The sequence below is a fragment of the Haliaeetus leucocephalus genome, unplaced genomic scaffold (genome assembly GCF_000737465.1).
Source record: "Haliaeetus leucocephalus isolate CR32 unplaced genomic scaffold, Haliaeetus_leucocephalus-4.0 Scaffold0, whole genome shotgun sequence".
NCBI classification, from domain to species: domain Eukaryota; kingdom Metazoa; phylum Chordata; class Aves; order Accipitriformes; family Accipitridae; genus Haliaeetus; species Haliaeetus leucocephalus.
The window spans coordinates 24,886,564-24,909,649 of record NW_010972436.1 but is presented as its reverse complement, the minus strand read 5'-3'; the positions used below and the strand labels follow the sequence as shown (position 1 = coordinate 24,909,649).

The following is a 23,086-nucleotide window of genomic DNA, read 5'->3' as shown; positions in this document are numbered from 1 at the left end:
ATTACAGAAATGGCATCTCAAAGAAGCGAAGCCTACAGTCAGCTCTGGTATGATTGAGGCTGTGATAGTTCAGATAAACAAGTGCCTCACTGTGGAGGCAGCCTCTGTCGGGTGTAGCCAGCAGCGAGCTTGGCCCATGTGGAATGGAGTTGATGCCTATGCAGTCATTTAAGTAGTCCTGTACAGAAATGTTCTCCATGTTTCTGCTATTGCTCTGGGAAGGTCTGTTAGCTCAGGTGTTGTGCAGCACAGCTGGCCAGACCTGGCTTAAGTCCATGTCTGAACAGCTAAGATCTCTATGACCACAATGCACAGACCCTGCAGTGTTATAGGATGCAACAGTGCTTACTAGCTCTGCTCTGGCCCCGCTAGACCTTAGGCAGAGCTTTCTTACGCTCCTCACCACCCTGAGCAGGGGAACACAGTGCAGGGAGAGCCGAGCTAGTTTTGCTTCTACTGAATGTAGGTCCAGCAAGATGAAACATCTTGTCCTGTGATCACATGAGATGGGAGAGTTTGTGTCTGCACAGCACTAGCCTGAGAGCAGTACATGGCACGTGGCCCCTGAGCTTATGAACTCTGCTAGACATGAATTGGTTCTGCAGGGAGGTGGCAGAGGTTTTTCTGCAGCAATAGCAGGATTTAATCATAACCCGCATATATTTCTGCAGCAATAGCAGGACTTAACTGTAACATGCATAATGCACCTGAAGAAAGCAGAATCTATTCAACCTGTAAATCCACTGTAGCTGGATAGTGCATTTGATTATATTCCCTGCTGTCATATAAAATAAAAAAATAGCCAAGAGTATAGTGAGCTGTAAAATACTCTTAATTCATGCTTGTAACTCTTCAAAAAATATTTCTTTCATCTGTGAGTGCTGTCAGTTGTGGGAGAATCATCTGAGTTAGTTAGCTATGGAGTAAGTGAGCAGAACTGGGTATTTTTAAAAACAAGCAAACGGGTATGTATATATATATATTTATGTACTTACAGAGTTGGTCTGTCACTGTGGTTAAACTCTGTTGACGCTAAAAAGCGGCTACACTGGTATTTGCAGCTGAAATAATTGTCAGTTTTGTTGTTACATGTTGTCATTTTAGGGCAAGCCTGAGCGTAGCCCATCCCCAGGAGATCTCATCCTGCTTGTGCAACTCAGTTTTAGCAGCTGAGTGCTGAGGATGCTTGTGCAATCCCAGGCAGCTCTCTGCACTACTGAACTGTTCTCTCGACTGCAGGTGGTTCCAGGAGGTGGCAGCATGTCCGTTTGCATCTCCTTCACCCCACACGTCCTCCCAGAGACCGTGACTGAAGTGCAGTGTGAAGGGTTTGTGCTGGGTTTCATGAGCCTAGACGACAAGGTGAACTGACTCCCACAGCAAGGCTAAAGATGGCTAGAAAATAATCGTTTCCCTTCCTGTAATTTATGTAAAATCCGCTGTGTACCTGGCCAGTCTGTATAAACAGTCCTGTTCCTGCTACCCTGTACATCCTTCCTTAACTAGGGTGGTTCATTTGTTGTATTTGCCTTTTAGCTTGGAAGCATTTTGGGGTGGGAATGTCACCATCTTCTTACATTGTCTGGTGCAGTAGACCCCAGACAAAAGCCCAGGGTTTGAAACGCTATCACAACATCAGGTTTTATTGATAACAATAGTTAACAATGGGACTGAGACTCAGGACTGCTGAGTTCTGTTCCTGGCTCTGCATCCACCTTCCTGTGTGAATTTGGACAGCATATCTCTCCTCTGGGAAACTTCCTCTTCAACAACTGCAAGTGCAGCTCACAGGCTAATGTGAGGCTTGAATAGTGTTTTATGAATTGCTCTGCAGTTCTCTGACATGAATCATTGCAAAGGTGCAAGTATAATGAATGAATGATAATAGAATATTTAATAAAAACGTCCCTAATGCTCCTGATTCCTGGAGGAAGAAACATCTGCGCCTGTATTAACCACAGCCATTCAGAGTTCAACTACTGCTTAGCTTTTTGCTGTTCCTTGCATGTTACCACCATGTCTTACAAACAGGCAATACACTGTCAAGCAGAATCCTATTTTGGCTAACAGCCTCTTGGGCTAAAAGTAGGGTTTCAGGTTTCAGTGCTATCATTTTACACATTGTTTTTGTTCTCATTTTGTTGTCAGCTTGCAAAGACAGTGCCTAACAAAGTGCATCGCAGACATGGCTATGAAGCTCCACCGTTACGAGTAGACATGCAAGCTTTCATATGTCATGCTCTGTAAGTACCATCTCACTGACAGCTGGTACGCTCGCAGAATGAATCAGCCTGGAGGGCAGGGCTCTGACCAGCTCCGATTCTTTACACTCAGGTTAAAAGTAGACATGGATCATGACGGAGGAATGGTGTTTTATTCAATGGCAAGTGATCTCGTACCAGAGCAGCCTCTGTTAGGAGTAAGTATTTCACACACCGATGTGTTCAGCTGGTTTGTACTGCTGTGCTACTGTAAGAATTCAAAGCTGTGTGCACATGGTTTTTAAAATGCATCTTTATCCCCAGTAGCCTCATGTTGCAATTTTCTATATTGCACATAACAAGACAGGTAAAACAAAAGGGCTACTAGTATTTATCAGCTAGGAATAAGCAAAGCTGAGCTCAGACAATGGCTATTTTATACATCTTTTTTCTTTGTAGAGGAGTTTGTAAATAGAAAAGTAAGTACTTATTTTCAGGACATAAAGGTCTGATAGCAGAATGAGTCACTTACTTACTTAGTGGCCTGGTCAGTTTCTGTGACCCATGACATTCAAAGACTTTTTATTACATTATTTGTATTTTGTTTTTTTACTCAAGAAATTTTGAAAAACACGAGTAGAAAATACTGGGTTGCTTTGGGGTAAAGTCCTTCAGATCCCTAGTGGTGCTGAATGACCAGACAGACTAGCACAAACCTCTCAAGGGAGTTACAACTAACCAGTTTTGCATCATTTCTCCACCAGGTTTTGACAGATTCGGTAATGACTCAGAGTTTGAAACTCATCAATTGCACTAAGGTTCCTCTGTACTTCAGGCTCCTTCTGTCTACGCCCTTCAGCCTATCCAGCACAGATCCCAAAAGCACCAAAACAACCCACAGCAAGAAGGAGGAAAAAGAACAGCATCCACAACTTGTACTTTATCCACAGCAAAACATGCTGGTAGGCTCAAAAACAATAATCCTGTGCCAGAATAGATAGTTCAGTAATTGGTGTGTTAGCATGGCCCAGATGAACCACAAGAAAAATACAACCAGTGTAGAAATCTCCCGATTTCAGGGGAAATAGTGGTATATTAGCAAATGCCAATTATTGCAGCTTTGCCTGCTCTATTGCGGGTACAAAGTATTTTTCTGCAGTGGTCCTGATGTGCTTTTCTCATCAACTCTGACCTGTTGCAAGCTCCTGTGGTTTTTGGAGCTCACCTAAATCAATAGCCATATATATGCTGGACAAATTAAAAGATTTCCAAACATTGCAGGCCCTCATTTCTTTAAATTAGATGCCGGCAGTGCAAACAGAGAAAAATTGTGTTCGTTTTGGGTGTACACAATGACATTAAAGGAAACAAAGTCCTGGAGTCAAGAATTAGCTAGGGTGCAAAGAATGAGCAACAGTTGCATTTTTGAAGTGTGCTTCTCATTTTTCAGTGTTCATTTTGACACAGACACATAGGTCTTAATTCTGCGTGTGCAGGAAGAAAGAAGACTTATATGTTTAAGACAGCTTTGGGAGTATGGTGTTTGTAACCTCAGGAATTTAGAACCTTTGTCTTGCTAGAGACTGTTTGTTCCCTGTGGTTCGGAGATTAGCTGTTCACCTTTACACTCCATCTCCGTGTACTGGATTCATAGGAAATAGCCATGTTTTTTCTTTAATGATAATGCTTTGTTCCAGTGGGAATTTGGTTGCTGGCATGACACCTTTTGGTTCCAGTGGGAAAATGTGTGCCTGGGCCTTTCAGCAATGTTTACTTTAGATTTCCTGCACAACAGTGTCTTCTTATGTGATGGTCATCTGAATTCCTCTTCCCACAGGTGAAAGTGTCATTCCACACAACTCTGGAGTTACTTACGTATCAACATTTGCCAGATGCCCAGCTGCTTCCTGGATTCCAAGTGCTCCAGTTTGAGAATGGAGAGAGAAAGCTGAAGTTTAATCAAAATCTGGTCATTGAACATAGTAACCACACTACCCAGGTAAGATCAGAATGAGATCTCTGGGCCCTGAGAAAGGGCTGTGTTTTAGCAGCATCTCTGACTCAGAATCAATGTGCCTTAGGATTTACTGGGCTTTGAAATACACCCACCTCTAGAGTAAATGGTGTCATCCAGTTAAAGTGAATGGCCACGGGTTTGCCAAAGGAGACAGCTCTCTATTGAGACTGCAGGTGACTTTCGGAGGGACAGAGCGATTTGGACGGAGCACCCTGGTGCTCGTACCCCAGCTCTCTGCATAGCATGACGGGCTGATGATACGGCTCAATCAAAGGGCAGCACACCCGATGTCAGTGTGACTCTCAACGTCCTTCTGAGACACGGGGTCAGGACTCTCTCGGCAAATGTGCCAGCGACTGAGTCACCAAGCATTGCCTCCTGCAGTACCCAAGTGCTTCTTGAACGTCTCCCGAGTCTGTCTAATTCATGTGGTGTGGTCACAGCCCACACACATTTAAAGACCGATCCCTTCCAGATGGAAAGCTACAAACTCCCCCAAGTCTTCAGCAGTTCTAGTGCACTGCAGGCATTTTTTTTTATTTCACACCAGGTATTTCGGAGGACTGATCTGCGTAAGATCCAAGCACCATATCTAAGATACAGTCGATTTAATAATAATCTTGGGCAATTTGCACAAATTGAATGACTCACAGTGGGCCATATACAGTCCTAAGGGATGACAAGATGCTGTAATGTCTGCATCTCTCAGAAAACCCTCATAACAAATCAGAATGTTCACTCTGTGTTACTTCATTAAGACCACAGTGTCTGGTTTGAAAACCTATCCCAAAACAGTAAAACAAGCAACAACTTAATTCACTCAAAGCTGCAGAATGGGGAATTGACTCTGACAAAAGAACACAGAACAACTACTCTTGATTCAGTGCTTGGGGTTAAGAATGATCCAGCTGTAGCAGGTATTATTAAAGCTCTATAAAAGTAAGTGGTTTTGTTTTGTTTTTTTTTTCTCCTTTCCCTTTCCTCTGTTTTGCAGCTGGTCCCAGTAACTGCATACCTCACTGTTCCAGTTCTGGAGCTCTCTTGTGACACGGTTGATTTCAAGACCTGCTTTGTTGCACAGACCAAGACTGAACATGTCTTCTTGTGTAACAGGAGTGGCTGTAGAAGTTACTGGGCTGCTTTGCTGGGTATTCTGGTTTTGCAATTGGATTTCCTTGTAACATAGTTTTGCTCTTCAGTGTTTTTATTTAGTAAGACTGGATGCACTCGCTCAATATATAGCCAATGTATGATGACGTTGGCTGCAAGTGTATCAGGTCTGCTTCTGTTCTCACTTATGTGGGCTTTTTTTTTTTTTTTTTGACATCAGTGTATCTCTACTGATTTCAGCAGTTAGTCCAGATGGAACCAAAAGACTGAATCACAACCCTCACAAGTACTGGACATGCTTTGCTCATTTATAACGCTGTCCTAAGAGGCAACAAGAAGCAGTAGCTCCTCATGACTTCAGTTTGAGCTTGTGCCTAACAGTGTTAACAACAGGTGGGCTTCGAAAGAAAGATCATCAGGGCCTTATTTTGACGTGGAGGCCACTGATCACTCCCCTTGATTAGAGGATGACAACAGAAACTGGCCACATGCACAGAGAGCCTCTGATGATAGTGCAAGACATGATTTACTAGTTGGCGCATTGTTTTGAGTGCTACGTGCTGTGCAAACTTGTACAAAGGGTCTTGTATTGCTTTGTTTGATATTTGCCCCTTTCATTGCAGATGAACAGGAAAGGCATAACGACGTGGAAGTCTTTTCTGTCTCCCCTACTAATGGCATTTTGGAGGCACGTGAAGGGGACCCACCTACCAAAGAGATTCTGCAGATCAGCTTTACTGCAAGGTACGGTTAACAGGACTGAAATCTTGCTGTTATTCCCCGTCAAGCCCAGACTTCTATTGCGAGTAGTCACTGAAAGCAAAGAGCAGTTCTGCTCTGTTCTTGTGTTATCAGGCTGCTCTTTTTGCTTCTAACACTTGCTAATCCTGGGCTTCCAGCTGGTACTTTTTCCATATTAACAGTATTCCCTACACTGCTCCTGTATATGGGATTTCTTTTGGATTTGGCACCCAGAATTTCAGACCCGAGATTTACCCACTCAAAATCATGCTGTTTCAACAGTTGGCATGACACACAGACTACGTACCACTGGATAAAATTCCTTTTTTTAGGGCAATGTCTTCAACAGAGGGCAAATCTCAGGCCTGTAATTCAGTGCAGAGGCTGATAGAACAGTTGAGTCCTTTATGCATCCACAGCACTTTATTAGGACATAGGGAGAAATGTGTCTGGAGTAGTTCAGAATTCTAGTAAAGCATGTTTGTCATGCAGGAAAGTGCAGTGTCTTTTGCAGTCAGTCTCGGGGACCTTCATTATAGTTTGTGGCTTCTCTCTAGAAGAAACTTTTGCAAGTCCTTTACCTCCCTACAGGCATTCAGAGTTAACTCCCCATGAAGCAAATAGAGCAAAATGTTGTTCTCATACAGTGATACAATTTGTTTTACCCTTGCTTAGTCTGGTGCAATGTTTAGTGCTAGAGTCATGTTGATGTTTGACAAGAAAGAAAAAAAAAAATCCATGTATTTTCGTTGCCTCTAATCCAAAGGTTTTCTACACAACGAAGATAATGTGAGCTGCAAGCAAATGACAGCAAAGAACGTAAGAGAGCAGATGAAAATTACTTTCTTTGTCCTATAAACATCTAATATCGTTCTAATTATGTTTATGGACATCTTATCATTTTGTCAAGGCTAGGAATTAGTTGTGAATGGCTGAGGTAGTGACCTAAAGCCTTTAATTTCTTTGCTCTAATTAGGGAGCTGCAATTCCTGTAAGAAAATTCAGCTTCCCTTACAAATTATTTTCTTGGAAGTTGTTACACATGGTGGCAGACAGTTTAAGACAAGTCTATCCCAGTGATTTCAGAGAACTCTGAACACTGCTGACAGAGAAGTTTCAAGAACCAAACTACAGGTGACACAAGTTACTGTCGTAACTTCCATCTCCCTGGAACGGGCTGTGAGATCTCCACCCCTGGAGCTACCGAAACCTCAGTGGGACGAAGCCTTGAGCAGCTGCTCTAAGCTGTCCCCGCTCTGAGCAGCGTGGTCGACCAGAGACCTCCCCAGGGTCCCGACTGCCTAAATTTTCTGGAGCGCTTCTGAATATGCCTGAAGCACTTTTTGTCTGACAACAGATACGCTAATCAGCATGTCTGGAAGTACCAGAAAGCAAAAATGTTGCTGTATAGCAGCCAGCTCGTCTGTTCAGCTCCAGACAAAGAATTCCCAACACAGCAGAGCTCAGGACCACCATGGCATTAGTAAATAATTATATGCAAGGTGTGAGGTGATCTTAATAATTCACCTCTCTAAATCAGTGGTCTTCCTACAGGGGAATTTTGTATGAGAAGGAAAAAATAAAAGTTGTCTGGCAGAGCAGGCTTTTGCCTCAGGCCTTTACAACAGCCATCTCTTAGACGCAAAGATGTCCTTCAGATTAACAGTCTCGGTAGTGTTGGGTAGCGTTAGCCTTAGGCAAATTATACTTTAAGACTTCCACCTAGTGCAAAACTACGCTTGCCATAAGCTTTTTGCTGTTGATTTACAACCTGGACTCCATTGACTGCCCCTCGTCCTAGGGGAGTTGACAGAAACTTTTCCATTTCAAACTTTGTCTGTCACAGGGATGAGTTTTCACATCAAGGCAGCACAGGTATTTGCTCCCAAACACTAGGCCCCCCCCCAGCAGATCACAAGTAGGAAGATACTCAAGTTCTTCTTTCAAACATGAAGTTAATAATCCAATGTCTTTACTTCATGTACAGACTGGACCATTCTTCTCAAACATCCTATATGTAGCTGTGGGATGTAACACTATGAAGTGAGATTGCCACCCACAGACTTGACATAGTGCTTGTGACTAGGAGCAGTTTATGCTTTAGGGAACAATTCTCCCCTCTTTCCTCCACAAAGTAACTAATCTCATCCTTAAACACAGAATTGCATCTAGCTGTATGTAACCAAACTGTCTTTTTGCTCTGCATTTTAGGAGCGACATTGAATACGAAACTATCGTGACCATTACTGGAATACTGGGAGAGAAGCCTTGCAAGCTACAGCTCAGGGGACGAGGAACATACGATGGAAAGTATGAAGACCTGTAATTTAAGCAAGACAATGTGGGACAAATGTCAAGGTAATGGGGTTGGATGCAGATGTGCCATCAGTTGAGCCTGTATTTCCATCTATGTCAGTTGTTTTAACATGGACTGGAATTTTAGCAGAATAAAATTTTAAAGTTATGAGGAAAAAAAGTTCATGGTAATTTTTTTTAAAGTAGTCATAATCTCATTCTGTGCTATTGCTTTTATTGCTGTGATAAGCTTACCGTTACCTACAGAACCAGGCTCTGCAAAATAATTGGTTTTAAATTGCAAAGCTATGGTAACAGGCCAAAACCCTCTGCATATCACAGTATGCCTCAAATGACAATTAAAGACTGTTTGTACCTTAAAAAATAGCTTTTGTTTTGCCTTGTTTATTTGTTTGACATTAAAATGGACATTGACACATAACAAAGGCAAGAATTAGTGAATAGGTCAGAATCCCCCAGGCTGTTTTCTCAGTGCCTTACATGAAAAGGGGAAGAGCCAACTTTCCCTGGACTCCTTGGAAAATTACCAACCTGCATGTTTCATCATGCTTGGGTTTTGAGAGCATCCCCTTCAGCTACAGAGGGAGGAACCCTTCCTCCTTTTAATTCTTTCCCCCCACATGGTTCCCATTTACTCACACTTCTCTTGAAATGTTTTTAGTATTACTTTAGCTAAAGGTCACTGAAATTCCCACTTCTGAGCCTGTTAAGTTTTCCACTCCCGTCATATAAAAGGTTTTTGTTAAAGGCAGTATGTGTGGGGAGGAGGGGGCTGCAATCCACACTGAAGGAGAACAAAAGATGTACAATAGCTGCCTTCTGCCTAGTTTAAAACAGGCTTGTACTAGCAATGAGAACTCATTTTATACACAGGACCCTCACTGTAAAGAAAGGACCCTCGAAGATGCTAATGCCCCTCTGCCCCCTCTATATAATTTAACTGGTTTTGCTCTAAAATATAGCACATGTGATTGCCGAGTGAGGCAGGCTATAGAACAAGAATGAAAATATCTCTGTTATTTGAAGGTCGTGATTAGCTAATCATCATAAAAAGAAAACAAATATATTGCAAAACCCCAATTGTATTATTAAGTGCAAAAACAAGAGCCAGGACAAAGAACTTCAGTCTGTGTTACAAAATTAAACTTTGCTAACATGTCAAAGACGACGAGTGTGTTTCTTTTTCAAACTGTTAGCTCTGAGTTTCAGTGATCTTTCTGCTCATGAGAGAGAGAACAGGTAAGGGAGACTTCACAAGATAAATACACATTTGTATTAGCACTGAAGTACAGAGATGTCACTGATGTTCGCCTAAGTGCTTGCAGTAAGAGTAATGCTGAAATCTGTTTTATGTTAGGTAATTAAATATTATTGAGCATAAGCTTGTGCTCTAAGTTAAGAGTCACACAAGCTGGTAATTAGAAATGTGTTGTAAAAGATGGAATGGCCACTTTCAAACTCCTGGCTTCTAGCAGTTCAGCCGAACCTTTCTATTCAGGCACCTCCTGTGTATGTTACATTCTAGTTCTTCCACTTTCCCCCACTGGAGCCTTGAGAGCAGCTTGGTTAAAATCAGGAAGCTGCAGCACATCCTCCAGCACAGGGACAATTTAAGACATAGCCAACTTATGACTTGGATAGGACAGACAGAGTTGTAAAGGAAATGATGTTAAGTCTCTGCACGGCTTTCAAAACAAGCTGTTCTAGACTTCTTGCAAGATGGTGAAATCTTTTAAGAAAACCCTGGAAAAGCCTTTACCTGTGCACTGATGTTTTTGTTTTGAGCGACCCTTTTAGACAATCTGTCATACAAAAATACTGTACCATGAACTACTACTCTCTGGTAATATTCACAGAATAAAGGGATCGATTAAATTAGAAATATGCATTCATCATCACCACACAAGAGCCTGGAGTTGAACTTCAGCTGAACTAATTTCTCTTCTCATGTCAGGATGCTTTTTAACTCTGAAGCAAATGCCAGTTTTGCATTTTCCCACCTGCTTAGCAGATCTGTACGATTTATTTTACTTCACCATTTGTGCCTCAAATTTGTAGATCTAGTCATGAATCCCTAAATCCACTTGATTTCACAGTGCAAATCATTTCCTGTTACTAGAGAAGGCAGAGAATTAGCTGTCCTGTTGTTTCGTCAGTACACTGGAGTTTAGTTCCCTGGGTACTCAAATACTGCTGCAGCGCCCATGCCAGTTCCAATGCACATTGATACAACACCATATGCTCTGAAACGGAAGAACACATGGAATTAAGATGACAGATCAGTTTTAGATCATCTGGGGAAAAAAGAACACAATAAATTTGAGCTACCCACTGCTCTCCTGTGTCACCAAGAGATTCTAACTCTAGAGCAGGTCCCGGTGCCCTGGAGTTCTTGCAGGGTGTTGTTTGCAGAGCACGTGGACAGAGGTTTCTCTGCCTGCTTTCTGGAGAGTGTGCCAGAAGCAACTCCTCAGACATATGAGCAGCAAGCTCAAGCTAGAAGAACTCCTTTGATTCAGGTGGGTTGAGGAAGAAACTCTTCCTCTCCTGCCTCCTGCCACTGCCCTTCACAGGGCTTTGCTATGTGGAAGTTCAAGGTAAATTTGGATAGTCAGATGACTTGCAGTTGGATTTGTGGAAAAACAGAGTGGCAAGCCTGATTTCAGAGCAAGTTCTTCCACTTCGGTTTGAGGTGGTTTATTGTTACTACCCGATTTGCTTGGCATTTAACAGCTTGCCACCACCATTACTCTCCCCTCTAGGACAGGGCACAGCTCTTCCTAAGATGCAAGTGCAGCGACACTCTATGTGCCAGCCCCAAAGGGAGCAGTGACAGAGCCAGCCAGCAGCACCTACCAGCTTTATTCCATACGTCAGGAAGAGCCCGAGCCCTGGGCAGAGAGCTGGGACCGGACTGTCACAAAGCTGGGTGCAGCCCACCCTTGCAGAGCCACCAGCTCTGACCACCGACTTGCTCCTCTAACGCTGCACGGTGGAGGTGTCTACCCCAGGGCCCTGCACCACCACGGACCAGGAGAGACTCCGTGTTCACGGGCAGCGAGACATGACACAGCCCTCCCTAAAGAGGGCCACTGGGAATTTGCATGCAAAGCTATCAAAGGGATGGAAAAAGCTTAACCCAAACTGATGGTTACCTCTGAGCCTAAGTTACTTACATACACATAAGGCATTAAGGCTAATTACTGTTCCTCAGTGCTCACCTTTTCCCTCTGCGCTTCAATTCACTGAGCAAAGTGACAACTTGACGAGCACCAGTACAGCCCAGTGGGTGCCCCAGTGCTATTGCTCCTCCCAGGGGGTTGACCTTCTGCATGGGAATGCCCAGCTTTTCAACACAGTACACAGCCTAGAAAGACAGAGGGAACAGTTTCATGGAGATGCTCTCGCCTCTGTTTATTCTCAGCTCTCCTGCAATAGAGAGCTAAGAGGACTGCAAAGACGACTGGTGATCTCGTCCACAAACAAAGAGAGCGAGCAAACCATCCTAGGCAGCTCTAGGGGCTTCAAAAGATTTGTGCTTAAAATGAATTTTGCTCAAACTACGTTTGTTATTACACAAACTCCACATCATTGTGTCAGCTGCTCTTAAAGTATGAAACAGTTAGCACTCGAAGGCCTGACTCCAGCTAGACCCTCTTTCCCAGTGGAAAGGAGTGGAACTACATTACTAATCCAAAGCACACAGAAGTGAGCTAAGCCTATCAACTCCATCTCAAACTCAGCCCACTACTTCTTGACAGGCATGTCACAGATTTGTGGAAGACACAGTAGTGGAGTTTCTACCTTTCATTAAGGACCTCCAAATTAGTGAGTGCAACACATTCACACTGACACCACCCAATAACAAATGACAGCCCTTGTGAAACAGATTCTGCAAGTTGGTATGAGGATACAATAGTAAAGATTACATTCTTATTCAGTGGACATATTTTTCTGGTTTTGTTTGGTTTTTTTAAAATATTAAGCTGTATAAGCAATGCCCTGCCTTTTTTTTTTTTTTTTTTTTGAGGGAAGGGGAAAATAGCCTGCACATGTTATTAACATTTGGTTGAAGATATAATATGTGGAACAAGTCTGAATCTTAATTTGCAGACCAAGCTGAAATATACTCAGCTACCAAGCAATGTAGCAACTCAGACAGGATGATCACTCACCTGGCTTGCAAAGGCTTCATTAATTTCATATATATCAATGTCACTCAGAGTCAGACCTATGGTTCAGAAAAGTCAGGATTTAAAAGGAGATATTTTCACCTTATGACTATATCAAAGAGAATAATTCACTGACAGCCTCTCTTTATGAATCCCAGTTCTACTCCACTAATGACAAAAAGAGGGGAACCTTGGCTCCATGTGGGCTATCTACACCTGTATGTGTGTTTATGTACAACGTCTAAAGACTGCAAAAAATGTCACATTCATGGTATTGTGTCACTGAGTTTGCCAAGTTTCCTTAGATTAAATGTGATTTCTTTGCAGAGGGATTAAAGATTGAAAGGTATTTTGAGACTGAAAGATAAAACTATAGCTGAGCTTGCGACCATAGCAAAGATATGCGGACAACAACAATAATCATCAGCTATAAAAGCTATTTAACCTGATGAATATGATAAGAACCCTGAGGAAAGCCTGTTCCACTGTTCAGATGCCAAAATTGTAAAGAAAAAAAACCCAAAACAAACACAAACCCCACACTCTGGTCATATTAAGGAACAAAAAACAGCACTACGTGATCACTAAATCACTTGTCACATGTTAACTGCTTGTTGAGATCATGCGGGGATTTAATCCTGAGCTTCTCAAAGGCATGTGAATGACAATTTATACATGAGTACAAGTAAACAGTATTACAATAATCCCAGTCGGAATCTCTTTTAAGGTTTTGAATTTAAGTTCACTGTTCCTATGGCTGATAGCTGCACATGCTATAATAGTATAATCTTAAATTTCAGTCCACAGAGTCTGATTTGCCAAACACTGTACGAATGACAAGGGGTTCTTACCTGCCTTCTCCACAGCTACAGGGATTGCGTAGGCTGGTCCTATACCCATAACATCAGGTGGGACTCCAACCACAGCAAAGGACCTGAGCACCCCCAGGACTGGGAGTCCCAGTTGTGCTGCTTTTGAGCGTTTTGCCAGGAGAACAGCAGCTGCTCCATCACTGACTTGGCTGGCATTACCTGTTGGAACAGATCTGTTAACATCTTTTTTGCCTAAGCACATTCTATTACAAGGCAGGTAAACCACAGGAACAACACAAATTTAACAACAGAGCTGACCTGCTGTAGTGCTACCATCCTCTTTGAAGGCAGGCTTCAGCTTTGCCAAACCTTCCAGGGTCGTGGAGGGCCTAATCCCTTCATCTTGGTGCACGGTGATTGTTTTTTGGTTGCCCTGATCATCTAGAACAGTGGTCTTCACTGGAACAATCTCAGTTTTAAACAGTCCCATCTGCTGAGCTTTTGCTGCTCTGTTAAGGAAGAGTATAAAAAGTTAAAATATTCTGGAAGTGAACTGCAAGGGAACTAACACCAAGGAAGCCAGCTAGTAAGAGTATGAACTAAGGTGTGACTTCGTATACAGGCACATCATCACTGAGCAGTGGATTGGAAGACAGGCAAATACTTATTTCCATTCATGGGAAGACAAACTTCTTGCCTCTACGTCACAGGAAATAAATCTCTAACGTTATGGGCATTCTCCCCAAACCCGAGTCACAGGATCACACACTTCTGAGCAAGATCCCCGTTCTGTTCTCATCAACACCTTTGTGACCGACCACCAGCAGCCCACAGCATGAAGCTGTACTTGTCCAGTAGTACAGTCACACCACAATTGTAACAAAATAAATGAATCCTGATGTTCAAACATGAATTCTTATTTTTGAGTTTAAACAGGGCAAGTGGGCTAAGCCTCTACATAACTAACGATTTCTGACAAGTTAGGGAATGGCTAAAGTTCCACTCATTCCTGGTTTTGTCTTGCTAAAGACAAGTTGAGCTTCTGACCACAGACTTCAGGTATAATCTTCTGGCATTTAAATGTAACCTTTCAACCCTAAATGATTGCAATTTATGTTGCATAGTTCAGTGTGACTTCATAGAAGGGTATCACCTAATTTAGCAGTAAAGGTGCAGCAAAGATAGGGTCTGGTCCCTGAGAAAGCAACATTAGTAGTAGGGAACAACTGACATGACTGGACTGATAAAAGTAGACAGAATGCAATTAGCTAAATTATAATTAGCTCAGGACACACAGTTTTAATCTTTCATATCAACAAGGTGTTTAAAAGCCTTCACAGTAAAGCTGATATAGATTTCCCTTCCAGCAGCAGAGCACCCTTTACAGGGAATACAAATTGGAGACCGAAAGCTTGTTTTACTCCCGCATCACTTTACGCTTTTACTAATAAAATGAAAATATTTAATACTCCCAGGTAAGCGAGAGTTAGAGCAAAGTGCTGAAGGACAGATCAGTAATTCTGCAGACATCCTGAGACCGAGGCCAGAAAATCACCCCTTTCCTCATGCGAGAGGCGAGGATCGCGTTCACATAGCCTTTTGCGTTATCAGTTCAATGTCAGTGAGAAAGGCTGGCATGCCAAGTTCCCTAAGAAGCAGAGCCAGAATTTAAAGGTTAACTGGCCTGTGCAGTGGCTTCCTGTATTAGATAAATAATTGGACCGGGGTGATGCTTAAACAGAGCCCTGAAAGTTAGTTTAACTCTTTGATGGCAGCAACTTTAACATATCACCTGCCACTGGACTACCAGTACAGCCCCATGGATTCCAGAGGTCAGTTGACTTTGGCAGTGATTTAACCTAAGAGGAAGGTTATTAGAGGTAGAATTGGACTCACTTGGAGCCAAACACCTGCAGCAATACAAGCCACTCTTCTCATAAGCTCAGCAGTTCTCTAGAAACTGCTACATTTAAACATTCCCTCTTAGGAAAGGTTCCTTCTGCTGCCACTCCCGCGTTCAGTTTCACATGATACTGAGCCAAAGCCACTATGAAAATACTGCACCATACATTCGTTTCATGAACCTCACAGAGGTTGTATCCTTTGGATGCTGAAAAATACAGGGGCACTCACTGCTCAAGGCTCGCAAAATTAGTCACACAATCCCCAGTACAGCTCTGGGCTCGGGTTTCATTATCACACAACCCAGGACATGCACTGATCTTCGTAAGCTTCTTTACTCACTATTAAGGTTTGGAAGGCAACACGAAGGCTGCACTTAACCACTCTTGGGAAGTAGCAATGTGTTTTCCATCTGTATTTATTCCTTAACTAAAAGGTTTGGGGCGGGGGGGGGGAAGGCATTTACTTTTGTTGGGAAGCCAAGGCAAAGGCATCTTGCTTCTCTCGGGAAACTCCAAACTTCTCTGCCACATTTTCTGAGGTTATTCTGGGGAAAACAAAATCACAGAATTAATCCAACGACACAGCTGATGGAGCTGCAGTTAGCTCCTACTAAGACAACACAAGGTACAACCAGTGGCTTCAGTCTCAAAGCTAACTGCTGCCTTCTCAATCTAAAACTGCTTAGCAGAAGCAAATCCTGAATCAAATCTAGGACCAAAACAAGGTTCAAATCCATTCTCCTTGCTCATTAAGCTGTTGAGCTTAAGACATACGACAAGGAAATCTTTCATCAGCGTCGCTGATCTCCCCCCCATTTCACGCAATTAATCTTCTACCACAACCAAGGAGGATGCGACACATACAGACCCAAGCTCACCGCATTCAGATTGATTTGAAACAGTACTGTCACCGAAGAGACAGACCACCTAGAAAACCCTTGAACTTTGGGCAGAGGAAACACTTACCCCATAGGAATAAGGCAGTCTCGAGCTTTGCTGTTTTCCATCATACTGGAACTGATATCACCAGGGTTATTTGCACTTCTAAGGGACATCGTTTCCACGCTAAACACAAGACAAATTTAAATTTGCTACCGGAGCTTTCATACTATATTTCTGGTAATTGCTCACTTAAGACTGATCAAAACTCAAATATCTTGACAACATGCTTTCCTATCACCCTACAGAAATGCAGCTAATAATTAAGAACTGGCTGAGGCAGTAGCTCTTCAATCATCAATATAAGAATTACCGTGAAAAGAAAACAGATTGCTGATTAAATTGATCCTTGTTTCACTGGAACAGGACACCAATGTCAACAGTTAATTTCTTGTGTGTCCACAGCTAGGAAGGAATTGCTAATGATTCTGGCACTTTTGTCCTCAAACATAACGAGAAACCTAAGGTCCTAGGACTGGAATTTCCAGTGAGATTGTCAACAGCCATAAAAATGCCACTTACAGCTTAAGAACTGGTTGGCAGTATAATAAGAAAAGTATTAAGCAAACCACGATAAGAGACTTCAGTGAGTTATGCCATTTGTATTTTGCAACAGAATTTAAGACATGGATCCCAGAGGCTGCAGTCTTTGACCTACAAGTGAGTTAACCCATTGAAGATATCCAAATTTACTGCAGAAACACACAGCCATCACTTAAGACTAGTAAGCTTTTGTAAAGTCGGTCTAGACGATGAAACCTACAAGGGGAAGAGGGTTCGAATTCTACTCTGCACCACATGAATACACTCATGAAGAGTAAATAACAAACCATTCATGGAGAACACAAGACAAGCAGAAAATAAGGTTTTTCACCAAGCAGCTTATTGTAAGTGCTATCAGGAATTTAAACTAACTCTAATATGGGACACTGTATTACCTGACTTCAGCTGCATCTACTCCCTGAAGGAAGGTATAGAATCAGGTTTTAAGTAAGAGCAAACCACAGCTACTGCATTTTGTGTTGTCATCCAGTATCTCTCCACCTACAGTGTGGGTGAGTCAACTCAGGGGAAGAGCATGACTTGGGTTAAACTCAACTCACAACAGCTATTTGTAACTTACTGATTTTATTGTCTTCATGAAGGACCCTGCAGGGTAAATGCCAGAAAACTTCTCACAATGAAACCCTGATGGCTTGCATACCCAAAGGTGCAAAGGCTGGATCCCAAACCCTTTGAGCCTTTTAGTACTTTTAAGTGTATCATTTTGGTGGACACTGCCAAGCAACTTCTTGAAACGAGTGTGTTAAAGTGAATGAGTGAAAAGGATCATGTGTTCGAGCACAAGCTTTCCCTGTGAACACCAAGTGCTCTGCCTACATCAGAGGAACATGCCTGTCTTGCTGAGCTGTTTATTTCGCAGCAGTCTAAGAAGGGAAGGGCATTCTCAACATCAGATCTTGCTCAGCCAGGTACGTGCAGGTGGTGAGAAGTTGTAAATATAAACATTTTCCTAAGGACTACCAGATGACTTTGTGCAGTAATAATTCAAGAAAGACTTAGAGTTACCAAGGTAAGGAAAAATAGAAACCCAGTATTTTAGCCTCAGGATTACTCAATACTTTTTTTTAATTCGTTCTTCTGAAGTGAATGTGTATGTGGTTACTAGTATTTCTCCAAAGCCAACCTAACATTTACATAATCCTCTAAAAAATAAACACTTCTTATGACGTTAGGACCGAAGCAAAGAACAGCACACCTGTCCACTGCAGAAGAACATCTCCTGTAAGTCTGTAGAACAGTTATTAGCATGAGTAGAACATAAATTTCTTTATCTAAGACAGCTGGTAGTCTTCTAAGACACTAGTTAATTGGAGATTAGTTAAAAAGCTAATTATGGCAGGCTCCTTCAGACTGTCAGAGCTCTGCACACAAGTGGTACCCTACAGCAGGGCCAGAGGACCCTAATAAAACAGGCTTTTCACACGCTTATAAGAGATACACAGCCTCTTATTGCAACCCCAGCAGACACGTCACCAAGACCAAAACTTCCAGGAGAATTAAAGGATTTTCAAGCATCCTCCCTCAGACCCTTTAAGATGACCCAATCTTCTGTGAAAGTACTCAGCAGCCTCTGGAAATACACAAATTGCATCTGGAGCCACCACTTAAATTCAGGTCCTAATTTTAGAGTTTATTCACCCATTTGTCAAGTGAGGACAGCATCTATTTCCTTGGCAGGGGTCAGATCTGGCTGGAAGGGGTTTCTAATTCCTCACACAAGAACTATTGCAGAGGGACAGAGTGCTACCTTCAGAAAGCCTAAGGAAATACCATAAAAAGACTTTCTTACCCACAGGCCAAGCCAATGTCATATGATCCATTTCGGATACCACCTGTAACAGCAGTGCACAAACATTCTTACTATCAATAGGAGCAAAAGCATTTCCATTCCAGCTGTGGTTTCACGAACATCTGAGGCACCCACTACAGCCAAATGGGGCATTCCCTCCGCCCTACCGCCTGCCAGAATGTGAACCAGGTCAAGGAGCTGATGGGGCTGAAGACTAACCGTGACCTGACATGCAACCAGAGAGGACTGGAGGGACACTTCTAGAAGCTGCCTGATATGGAAGTGATGGCAGAACTTACGCTCAGTAAACAAGTTACTTCTCTAGGGGTAAACTCGACCGCTCAAGGATATAAAAGTATTCAATTAACAACAAACTGAAAATTCCTAACAGCAGAAAACATTATTGCTATTTTTACTGCTCAGAGATTGGATGACAGGAGAAATGAGTACTTAGGGTGGGGCAGGCATCAACTCCGATCCAAGTGCCCATAACACTTACCAGCTATATTGATAATGGCCTGTAGCCCGGAGGAGCACTGCCGGTTCACACTCGAGCATGGCACCGTCTCTGGAATACCACTAGAAAATAAGGCAGTGTTGGCAAATACTCAGTGACAAAAACCACCCAACAATCCAAACCTCTAAAGAGAGCATTAAGCCACTTGATTAAATTTTAACCCTCAAGTTCAAGACAGATCCCTTTATGCATTTGTTGACCTATCTGGTCCTGCACCAAAAGAAAGCAAAGTTCATAGATAATTTCCACACTTGATCTGCGAGCGGCTCTGAGTGCTTCCCCACAGGTCTGTCTTCAGAAGGTCCTCTGTAAGCAGGGCCCTCTCGTGTGCCTACTTCCCGAGCTCTGATTGGGGCCAGAAATACTGAAAAGCTCTGCATTACCCACAATTACTGGTGGGCTCTGTCTGCACGTCTCCAAAGTGGTAATCATACACTGATTTACAGAAGCAAACATCACTTGGCAACAGACGCTGACTGAAATATTTGGAAGCTGGGATCCAGCTCAATATGAGCCATCGACCACCAACACTAGGAAGTGAACAGAAAGACTTGAGACAACTCGATGGTTTTGGGACCACGCAGAGCAGAGAGAAGTGCAGCCCTGCAGTACAGAGAAGCTGCAGGTGCAGCTGGGAGCCCACAAAACAAGATCTCCCGTTCAGAGGCTCAACACAGGCAGCACAAACAGATTAAACAGCCTCACCTCTGCCTCCCTGTCCCTTTGCCAACAGGATTCTCCCTACACTCAAAAGTCTAATTTCTAGGCAAAAGGTGATTTGCTGTAACTTCCTAGGAGCGCATGAGCCTCATTACAATCTCTGACCCAGTGCTGCTCCATAGCCAAAGCCTGAGAAGAAGAGGAAGAACCTTGATCTGGTTGAGAGTTTACCTTAGAAACTGTGCAACTCTTGCAATCAAAGCGCCAGCTCCAGGCTGCAGCACGTTTCCTGAGTGCAAAGATACGATTCCAGTCAGTTGGTTGCATGTCCCTCACTATTTGCTGCACACATCGAAGGGATGTTAACATCATCATGGCTTAGTCCTGTCTGGCACCCAGATCAGAGCCCCACCACTCGACAGAACAGTTGTGAAGGACGCACTGATTTCACAAACCTAACGCTACGCGCTAACCCCTTCCAACCCCGCAACACTTGCAAGTATGGGACACCAGGAGCAGCCTATCCCAGAGAGCTATCCCAGATCAGGAGTTTCAAGTTTGGACAGAGATTGTTCACTCACCCACACAGATGTCTCCCAGGACCTCAGGACGAAGACTGACATCTTGAAGGACAGCTGTCATAACAGCAGACAGCAGTTCATCGGGTGTAGTATCCTAAAAGCAGAGGGGATTAGCACTACTCAATAAACACTGTTAACTGCCCTGTCAACAGTTCACTCTCAGGTTACCTCAAAGGGCAAGCGTACAACGCTTAAGCAGCTTTACTCCACTTCTCAGCTCACGATGGTTGTTGTTTTCCTACAAAAGCAGAATTACTCTGCATGTTTTTTACCCCAGGTATCTTTCAAGCACTGTAACACACACACCGCTTTCTTAGCTAGCTTGGTTTTATATGAGCACGCTTTGTAGGGCCTTCAAAACCAAACAACTCCGGTGAGTTACATGACAAGACTTAGCAAGTAGAACCCCTCGGTTTACTCTGTGAGAGGAACAAAGGTGACCCCTCAGCTGGTGGGAAGCACCGCCGGCATGAGGAGACCTATTCTGAAGGATGATGAGCGACACGCACCCTTTGGGGCCATCCTGGCACCATGCTCTCGCCTCGGTCAGAGCCCCAGGACTCATCCAGTGAGGAAAAGGGCCACTCCAGGAGAAGGAGAAGGGCGGCAGGCCTATGCCACCCGCCATCGGTACCCCAGCGAGCCGTGCAGGCGAGGGAGATGCCGCTTCTCCAAGCGGTTGCTCTGCTTGACCACAGCAGGTGAAAGCAGCGTGGTAGAGACCTACCCCAGGCTTTAAGGGGAGCCGGGAAACTCGTTGGTACACTGACTGAATTTGTTTTGGGGGGGATGCTAAGTGGTCCTGCCGCACCTGGGCCACATCCCCGCTCCCAGCGTTAAAAACATGAGGAAACGTTGTCTTTTAGACCGCTCCAGAGCCCCGCGGCTGAGGGGCAGCGAGCAGGCGGGAGTCCCCAACTCCCTGTCAGGGGGCTCAGCGCTTGAGGGGGGGCCTCAATGCCTGTGGGGGGGCTCAGGAGGGCCCAGCCCCCGAGGTGGGGAGGCGGGCAGGGAGGCCGCAGTACCGCCGGGAGGGGGGACAGGCGGGCAGGGCCCCCCCCCCCATCCCCGGGCCGTACCTTGAAGCCGCCGCGCTTGGCGCGGCCGATGGCGGTCCTCCGCCCGTGCACCACCACCACATCGTCGGGGCTGGCGGCCCGCGACGAGACCCCGGCCCGGCTTCCGCAGGGTGCGGCTCGAATGCCGGTCCTGGTCCCCGGGGGGGAACCGGCGAGGTGCCCCAGCACCAGCTGCACCCGCCGCGCCGCCCCGCCCGACGGCGCCGCCGCCATCTTGTCGTCTCCGTCGCCGCCGGGGGCGTGGGCGTGGACGCAGCGGGACTCGCCCCCTCGTTTGCATAGTCCCGCCCCGCGATGGCCACGCCCCCAAGGCTTAACCCAGGGTTCAGCTCCCTGCATGGAGGGGGGCAATAATAAATTGAAATAAAGACGCGAAACAAACAAACAAAAAACAACGAAAGGAACAACTGATTAAAGATAAACAAAGGAATAGTAAAATAAATGGATTTAAAATAAATAAAAAAATCAAGTTGATAAAGAAAAATAAACAAAAAAATAATAAAGGAAAGGGGGGGAAGGGGGCAGAAAGGGGGGAAAGGAAAGGTAAAGAAAAAGGAAAAAAAATAAAGACGAAATAGCAATAAAGCAAAGAAGAAAAACAAAGGAAATATTTTCAAATAAAAATAAATTAACAAAAAAAATTAAAATTAAATAAATTTAAAAGGAATATAAAAACCCATGCATTCGGGGCATTTGAACAAAGCGGGACGCCAGGACAAAGGGACACGCAGAGCCGCAGGGTCCAAGAACTGCACAGATTCATTATTTCGAGCAAACCCCACCAACCATCAGCTCCACCCCTGCCTTGTCACCCCCTCCCCCCCCCAGCCCCACTGCCACCCGGGATGGTCATGGTCATGGTCACGGTCACGCCAGGCAGCCCCACTAGGAAAGGACTATACTGGTGTGCAGGGGACAGGCGATGTCCCCCTCCGGCTTCCCCCCCACCAGAGAAAATCATTTCTCGATGGATACATGACGATGCGGCGCACAGGGAAAGCCACGGGGCCTGCTACAGGCAAAATAAAATTCAAAAACAAAACAAAACAACCAAAAAACAACTTTACATGGCATAATATTACATTCTCTTTTCCTAGTTTCATTCTGTACATCGGAACACTGCGAGGGTTTTAAAAAATAAAAAGGCAAAGGCACCTGAGGAGTGAGTCGCACACACGCACACGTGCACACACACGTGTGCACACACACACACATGCACACACGAGCCGCATCCATCCACAGGAGAATTTGGGTGGTTTGAGGGCCCTGAGAGCGTTTCGGGGCAGCCCAGACCCAGAGTGGCCGGGCACCCCGTTTTGCTCTCAAGGCTTTGGAAAGAAGGAAAACACCCACCCATCAATGAAGGGCTGAGAAAATCAAAACCAAACATATTCAATGAAATAGGAGAAAACAGCTTAAAAATGGGTTTGGGTTTTGGGTTTTTTTTATAGCTTTGGTGAAAACACACTTTGTTACCCTCTTCTGACAAAACCCTTCCCAGCCAACACTGATCGTTCTTTTTTCTTGTATTTTTTTCCATCCATCCCATATTACTGAACAGATTGATGGATTTGGTCCTATTCACAGAATAAAATTCTTCATTCCCCCCTCGGAGAAAGGAGACGACTTTAACCCCCCTCCCCGAGGAGGGCTGCCCATCACCGCTGTGGTCGACTGGCACAAA

The 23,086-nt window shown here is 44.2% G+C and overlaps 2 protein-coding genes across 2 annotated transcripts in view; one reads left to right on the top strand and one right to left on the bottom strand.

The window, feature by feature from the left end:
• The window catches only part of DLEC1 (deleted in lung and esophageal cancer 1), a 39,353-nt gene extending 30,958 nt beyond the window's left edge, over nt 1-8,395 (top strand). The window contains exons 31-38 of the mRNA XM_010563202.1: nt 1,240-1,362; nt 2,149-2,243; nt 2,335-2,419; nt 2,966-3,163; nt 4,039-4,200; nt 5,213-5,366; nt 5,952-6,072; nt 8,281-8,395. Of these exons, the coding sequence (XP_010561504.1) occupies nt 1,240-1,362; nt 2,149-2,243; nt 2,335-2,419; nt 2,966-3,163; nt 4,039-4,200; nt 5,213-5,366; nt 5,952-6,072; nt 8,281-8,395 (1,053 nt within the window). The remainder of the gene's footprint in view (nt 1-1,239; nt 1,363-2,148; nt 2,244-2,334; nt 2,420-2,965; nt 3,164-4,038; nt 4,201-5,212; nt 5,367-5,951; nt 6,073-8,280) is intronic.
• Nucleotides 8,396-8,538: 143 nt separating this feature from the next.
• On the bottom strand, nt 8,539-21,615 carry ACAA1 (acetyl-CoA acyltransferase 1). The gene is made up of 12 exons (XM_010561119.1): nt 21,403-21,615; nt 20,324-20,417; nt 19,974-20,031; nt 19,065-19,144; nt 18,566-18,608; nt 16,240-16,338; nt 15,738-15,818; nt 13,688-13,878; nt 13,409-13,588; nt 12,561-12,616; nt 11,607-11,752; nt 8,539-10,628 (listed from the first exon to the last, which is right to left on the bottom strand). Exons 1-12 carry the CDS (start codon nt 21,613-21,615, stop codon nt 10,553-10,555), a joined length of 1,317 nt encoding a protein of 438 aa, XP_010559421.1. The 3' UTR covers nt 8,539-10,552.
• Nucleotides 21,616-23,086: the final 1,471 nt, after the last annotated feature.